Below are 7588 nucleotides of genomic sequence, written 5' to 3'. Positions count from 1 at the left end.
GAAGTCACTGTGACATCCAGAGTATGGAGCAAACACTTAGAGTATTAGGGTATCTCAAAAATATTCAGAGAGAGGCAGGGGGAGGGAGAGGGAGAGATTGCAGTGTGGGGGAGCGGGGGAGGAGAAAAGATATTGGGAGAGTGAATTTTTGAGGAGGAGCAACTGGCTGATGCTAATAAGAAAGCAATGACTTAAACTGCCGTCCCTCTCTTCTTTTATTCTTCCAGGGAGCCATGAACGTGAAACACAGACAGCCTCCTTCCTATGTGTGCCCTTGAGACTTTTCTGGAAAAACTCTGCTCTCATTTCCCTTTCCTGGAAGAAACAACCAAAACAGGTTGGAACAATTCAAACCAGTTCCCCTTTTATTCAATTACCTTCTGATCAACCACATACAAGGTTTTAATCCACCCTATGAGTCCAACTTCTCCTACAAAGGCTTCTTCCAATCTGATAGGCTCCCAAGCCAGATCAGCCACCTTCCTTGTATTACCAGCAGCCTTCTGTGCCGTGCTAAGGAGTTGGAATTTTATCCTGTAGGCCAGCACTTACAAGACTGTATTTAGAGGAACTCTAAATGTTCCATGAGATGTTTCTAGGTGTTATTTGAAACCAGGCTTCCTTTGTCAGATAAGTTTGTAAAATTACTCCCTTTTGGAAAGTCACAGTGCCCATTACTGTATTTAAGACTGAAAATACTTCAATAAATACATCTGTTTATTTACCACAGAACCATTTTTTTTTTTGTGCTATATTCATTAACATCTAAGGAACAATAGTGGTATCTAGAGCACAATTCAGGATATTCTGTTAGGGGCATGATAGGAGAGATAAAGGATTTTAAGCAGGGGAGTGACAAGCCAAATTTAAGTTTTAGCAAGATTGCCCTGGAAGTTGTGTGATGGATGGGTTGATTAGAGAGTTTACTAGAGGGAGTGGCAATAGTCTATGAAAGTTGATGACAGTCTTGACTAGGTTATGACAGTGGAGAAGGAGAGGAGACAGGTTTGATTAATATTAAGGTGATAAAATTGATAGGACTTGGTGATACGATGTGAGGTTGGGAGGAGGGTGACGATTCACTTGGTATTGGGTATGTTGAGGTTAAGGTGCTTGTTGGAGATTGGTAAATTGGATATACTGGGCTATGGCTTATAAGAAAAATCTGGGTTCGAAGTAAATATTTTAGACCTGAAGCAGTGTAAAATCAGAGAAGGGGGGGACCCCACCAAGACCCAATATGTAAGGGTTAAGCAAAGGAGAAAAAGGCTAGTAGTCTAAATGGTCTTGTAACTTTTGGTCATTTGCTATATTTTTAAGTGTGTCTCTTGTTGGTTGCCTTGTGAAGGGAGAGACATCTGTGTTTTTATTTACTCTTTTGGAATTCTCAGAATACAGCTTTAAGAAGAACTCTATGATTTAAAACATAGAAACCAAGTGATTCCCCACAGTAGGCTATCAGGATGGTTGCGAATACTTTGGGATCATGAAGTCAGAGAATCATTATGAGCACAAAGTGACTTATGTGAAATGCCAGCTGAAAAATGATGTCGGTGGTGTGGGCATAAGGTGAGCTTTTATATCTGGGGACAGCAGATTACCACACAAAAACTTGAACATGAAAGTTTATAGCAGCACTATTCATAATAGCCAAAAAGTGGAAACAACCCAAATGTCCATCACCTGGTGAATGGATAAACAGAATGTGGTGTATATGTACAATGGAATATTATCCAGCCTAAAAGGGAATGAAGTACTGATACGCGCTACAACATCCATGAACCTTGAAAACATTATATTAAGAGAAAGAAGCTAGTCTCAAAAGACCACATATTGTATGATTCCATTTATATGAAATGTCCAGAATGGGCAAATCCATAGAGACAGAAAGTAGATTAGTGGTTGCTCAGGAGTTGGGGGAGATGGGGGAATAGGTAGTAACCGCTAATGTGCACTGGGTTTCTTTTGGGGGTACTGAAAAACATTCTAAAATTAGGTAGCGGTGATGGTTGCACGACTCTGTGAATATACTAAACACTGCTGAATTTTACACTTTAAACAGGTTAAATTTATGGTATACAGATTACATATCAATTTTTAAATTGTATAAAGACTAGAAAAAACCAAACCAAACAGTGGGGGCTGCCTGGCCATCATTTGAGTCCTTTAGGACCTGGGGTATCAGGCTCAGAGAGGAAAGGCAGGAGGGAGCAGGGCGTGAGGGGCCTCAGGGAGAGCCCCTGTGAGGGCTCTGTGCGAGGAAAGAATTCCTAATGCCCGCCCCACTGTGCACAGCCTCCCTCGTCTCCCTTCCTCCCCAGGCCTCTCTACGGTTAGTAGCAGGTGAGTCTCCTCTCCAAGGCGGGTGCTCTTGTGCCTTTGGGCATGCAATCCCTTTAGTCACAGGAAAAGCAGCTTTTGGGTCTCTGAGCAGCCATACTGGGTCTTATGCTGGTCGAACAGTTTGTGCAGGGCATCCATATAGAGTGCATGGTATTTGTCCACCATCTCCTGGCTTGGCTTTTCAATTTTGGGCAGTGGCAGAGGCTCCCCGACTACCAAGAGAGATGGGAAAAGAGAAAGGGAAAGTGTTAGATCTCTTCCTTTAACCTCCTTCTCCTTCCCTGGGCCTGACCCTCTTGCTTCCCAAGTCAGCTCTCAGATTCTCCCCCTCTGCTGCTCTCTTCTTTGGTGGGGGTAGGGTGGAGAGGGCTGAGGCTGATGCTGAGAAAGAACGAGGTGGCCTTGGGGCTGAGAGCCGCACTCACCCACAGTGACAATAGGCCGGGAGTACGGCAGTAGTCCAATGGAGCCTTTCCAGAAGCCTTGTCCATAGAAGACACAAAAGTAGAAACCAAAGATACGGCGGAAGCAGCTCTGGAACTTGTACATCCTGCTGTCCTGATGGAACAGCACCTGCTCATACACCTCGGTTTCTCCAAAAGTGAAGGTGGGGACCAGATGAGCCCTGTGGGAAGGCCCCGATTTATTTCCTAAACATGGCTAGGGTGGGAACCACCCTGGAAGAACATTTCTTCACAGCCACACCTCTGTCTATTATTATGATAAAATCCCGGTGGTACAAAGCATTTCTTTTTGTACTAAACAGGGCTCCCCTGTTTAGTGTCTCTTGGCCTGGATTTTTCAAGGCCAGTGAGAGTGCTATCTCTGGGCCAGGATTACAAGCGTAATCCTGGGTAATATGAAGATGCAGGAAGGAAAGAGGAGTTGGGCAGGGGTCCCCAGAGACCCACATTGTGAAAAGCTTCCAGGAGGTGTCAAGGAAGGGAATATCTGACTCTGTTTCTATTAGTTGAAAGCACAGAGATGATGATTTTGTAAAGATGCTCATATATGATATGCCTCTCACCCAAGGAGGCTATGCTTAAGGTATTCTGACCTTGGGTCATGGGATTAGAGCAGAGAAAAGTTGTTTTCCTTCCACAGATCATGAGAATCCAACTTGAAGCCCTAGGTAGAGAATCAGGCTCCTTAAATTCCTTCAGTGAGAGAAAAGAGAACATAGTCTTTCTTATACAAATCTTTGTGAATTGCTAATAAAAATCTCTTAGCACTTTAACATATGTTACTTTGCTCGTTCCTCACAGCAAAGACAGTGGACGACATGGTGGGGGATACAGAAGCCCAGGTTCAGAAGGGGAAGGTCATCCAGGCAGTCAGTGAGTGACAGGACCTGGACTAGAACCCAGGACTCCTTCCTCCCAGCTCAGAGCTCCCTCCTCTACATTATGCTTCAAACTGATGAACAGGCCTCTTAGAAGAAAGGTCCTTAGAAGAAATACTCCCCTCTTCTCTGAGTCTGCAATAGGACGATTGTTCCTGTGTCCAGTAATCTGGCCTGCTGCCATCCTTGGGCTCCTGCTCTTTACCTCTAAGTTAGAGAGGCTAACATGTATTGATGCGTGCCAGGCACATGATAGGCGTTTTATGTGGATGAATTCCTTTAAAGTCCACAATTACCCACAGAGTAGGTACAATTATTATTAGCCACGTTACGAAGATGAAAAACATGAAGGCTCAGAATGGTTAAGTATCTGTTCCAGAATGCATGGTAGGTAAGTCAGGGAGCCAGGACTTTAAATCAGGCCCCTGACTCCAGATCCCACACGCACACTCACTATACTGCACTGCCTCTGACACTTTCCATTAACAGACAGGTGTAGATATCAGTATTTAAAGCGATAATGTGGGCATCATCTACATGCTAGTCTGACCTTCTTTGGCTCAGAAGGAGTCGAACCACCTAAACCTTTTTGAAATTCTATGCCCATATTCCCTAGTCTGTAAGTAGTAAGTTCTCTGAGGGCAAGATTCGCGTCTGATTCATCTTGGCATTGCCTACAGGGTCATGCTGCTCAGAGAAGGCCACCCACTCCTCCTCTGGGGGAAACACCTACCCGTGCTGGAGGGCTGTGCGTACAAATCCCTTGCGGTTCTGGAGGATCAGGGTGGTGGCGTTGGGCAGACTTTGCAGGGCCTCTCCCACACCTCCCACTACAATGCCCACGAGGTTGCCAGTGCCATGGCTCAGCAGGTAGTTGATGGCTGGCTGGCTCACAGAGCACACACCTGAAGAGAACCAAGGAGCAGAAGTGCAAAAAGATAAGGAGAGTAGAAAATGGCTGAGAGGGAACACCTCCTTTCTTGCTCTTCAGTAGCTTGTTTGTATGCCCTCTGTTCCCATGAGTCCTAGGAGGAGAGGCTCCCTGAGATGGAACTAAAGAAGTGTGGAGAAGAGAAGGCTGTAGGCAAACAGAACACGTTTCACTTGGAGGCAGTATCTCCATTTTTCAGGAGGCACTGGGTTGAAACGTTTCAGTGGAATAAACAGAAGAACTTTCTGAATCCTAACTATAATTCTCCCCTTTCCTTTTCCATTAATTGCACCTGCTATTAGTTACTGAGCACATCCTGTCTGGCAGGTGCTATATTGAATGCTTTACTTGCATTATCTCATTTAGTGATCACATCACATCTGAGGTTGGACTATTATCATCAGCATCACTTTACAGATGAGGAAACTGAGGCCTGCAAAGGTTATCTAGTTTTCCCAAGACCACACAGCAAGTGGCAGAGCCAGGATTCAAACCCAGGCAGTTCAGCTCCAGAATGTATGATTCTGACTACTAAGCTATGGTGCGGGGAGGGGATGGGGCTTCATAGGAGCATTTCCAAGCAAAGAAGTGGACCAGAAGCTCCAGTAAGTATGGTCAGAAGCACCTTTGGCCATGAGGTAATCCCTAATAAGGGGGATCTTGAAGAACCAGGACAGCGTGGCCAAGTGAGGAGTGATGCCTGGGAAGGTCTTCGAGAAGCCTGTGGCCTCAGTGCAGAGGTTGCAGAAGGCGCCAAAGGTCAGGAGGCCATGGGGGTGAACCCCCATGAGGTAGTTGTGCTCAGGTGGCAGTTCTTTAGTCTTCAGAATCTGCAGCCATAGAGAGAAAGTCCAGAGGCAGTGGAGTGAGATCACATGGGGAAACAGGGTGAAGACTTCAGGGGTTTCCAACAGATAGACCACAGATGAGAAGCCAAGATATTAGTTTCCTCAGCCCTTGGGCAACAAGGCAAGATCTCGGGCAACTAGAATTGCCAGGCCTCCTGTCTGTGGCTGCGAGTAGTCTTGGCCATCTATGTCAGTGCGCTTTGTGCAAGTTATCTTTTTCTATGAGAACTGATATGTGAAAAAGTTTGGAAGTTCTGCTCTAAAAATCAGGGCAGTGTTTGTTGTCTACTCCAAAGAGTGCCCAGAGGATAAGCACAGCAGTACATTTCTGGAAGCTCTTCCTAGTATTTTCTCTCCCCCACTTCCCTTCCAGTGCCTGCCTAAGTAACTTTTATTGAACTTTGAAAACCTTGTTTAGATATCATCATGTCTTTGAAACCTTTCCTTATCCCCCATCTGAACTACTTCTGTACTGTAACTATGTACTTGTCTGTCCTCCCCATTAAATGTAAGCTCCTTGACGGAAGAGAATTATCTCCTCTTCACTTCTGTGTATCCCAAACATGTAGTTCAGAGTAGACTTTGAATAAATGTTTGTTAAACTGAATTGAACTATATTTGCCTTCTGCCCCTGTCATCTGGCAGGTCATGCCAAGGGTGTTCAAAGTATCCTAGCGGGGTATAGAGTGCTCAGCAGAAATGTTGGATCGTGAAGTATACCTAGTCTGGACTGAGACTTCTCTGGGATGCTTATGTTCCTATGGACAACCCTAGTATTTTGGGAACTGTGAGGGCCATTGGGAAAGAGACACTTACTGTAATGGGGAAATAGTCTCTGATGTGGGTCCAGATGTGCCAGTTCCTTACCCAGGCTGAACGCCTGCCACCTGAGACAAAAATACCAGTAGGAGATGATGTCGATGTGTGCCACCCCATACCTCCCACTCACCCAGGGCTTCCCTAGTAGCAGGGAGGGACTGTGACTCTGCAAGAGGGGTGAGAAGGGAACAGACCCCAGGATGGTCCTGGCTGGCCCAGCTGCTGTGACTCTGAGAACTTGGACGAGAGGCCTGTGATGTGGTGAGTGGGACTCCCTGGTTGTGGGTTAAGGTGGAGCATTCTTTTTAGGTCTATGAGTCTTACCTTGCTCTGGGGTCTTCCAATCCAGGAACAACCAGCCAAGGTAAAGTGCTGGTAGTGGCCACAAGGATGTAAACAGCAGGCAAATGAACAATGGCTGCAAGATCCAAACTGATGAAGGATCAGGTTAGACTAAATTTGTACTGCCAGCAGAACTTGACCCTGTCCAGTCCCATTACCAGCCGCCCGTACTACCCAAGCCTCTGGTCCTGGCCCTCAGCACAATCTAGGTCCTGCCCATCCATTACACGTGTCCACTTGTCATATTCATCATGACCCTGTTTCACCCCTCTGCCCATTCTCACTGTCTCCTGGGGCTCTATCTCTTCCTTCTCCAGGGCACTCATGGAATTTGAGACTCCTTGGCTTTACTCTATAGTACCAGATCAGATAATCAAAAGACTAGAAATGAGGCTTCCCATGGCCATAAAAATAACCCCAGATCTGGCCCTGGCCTCTGACTCTGGCTTCTTGCTGTGCACCCTTGGGTTGGTACTCACAGATGGCAAGGTAGCTCAAAGGCCAGTGTAGAAGCATCAGACTCTGGAAGTGGTTAGGTTGCTTGGAATGAGGCATGATGCCCAGGAGCCTGAGGGAGGCAGAGATCCCAGAACAGTGTTCCAACCAAAGGTGCTGCCAGCCTCTGGAAGCTCACTCAGTAGTGAATGCATGCGACTATGAGGAGTTTGCACCTGTCCTCTCCCTTCCTTGTCCTACCTCACACTCCCCACCCACTGCAGGGGGCAGTCTCTGGAGTGCAGAGGACTGCCCCATCAGGTCTGGGCCAGCCCATTTGCCTTTGACTCTCTTTCCTGGGACTACTAAGACATCAGGATGAAGGAAGGTAAGAATGACTGCCATCCAGTCTGAGTGACCGGAAGACCCAGAGAGGGGAAACACCTCACACAGGCTACTCAGAGGCGATAGAGGTTATGACCTTAATGAGATGACTGGTGGGAAGGGAGTTCCGGGGGTTTGTGGGGT

The 7588-nt window shown here is 46.5% G+C and overlaps 1 protein-coding gene across 1 annotated transcript; it reads right to left on the bottom strand.

Moving 5' to 3' along the window:
* Nucleotides 1-2400: 2400 nt before the first annotated feature.
* On the bottom strand, nt 2401-7180 carry AWAT1 (acyl-CoA wax alcohol acyltransferase 1). The gene is made up of 7 exons (XM_063082982.1): nt 7105-7180; nt 6608-6715; nt 6281-6351; nt 5242-5446; nt 4419-4590; nt 2769-2968; nt 2401-2555 (listed from the first exon to the last, which is right to left on the bottom strand). The coding sequence occupies exons 1-7, from the start codon at nt 7178-7180 to the stop codon at nt 2401-2403; spliced, it is 987 nt and encodes a 328-aa protein (XP_062939052.1).
* Between the last annotated feature and the right edge of the window lie 408 nt (nt 7181-7588).

Source organism: Cynocephalus volans, chromosome X (genome assembly GCF_027409185.1).
Source record: "Cynocephalus volans isolate mCynVol1 chromosome X, mCynVol1.pri, whole genome shotgun sequence".
Taxonomy (NCBI): domain Eukaryota; kingdom Metazoa; phylum Chordata; class Mammalia; order Dermoptera; family Cynocephalidae; genus Cynocephalus; species Cynocephalus volans.
This window is presented reverse-complemented; position numbering and strand designations above follow the sequence as displayed.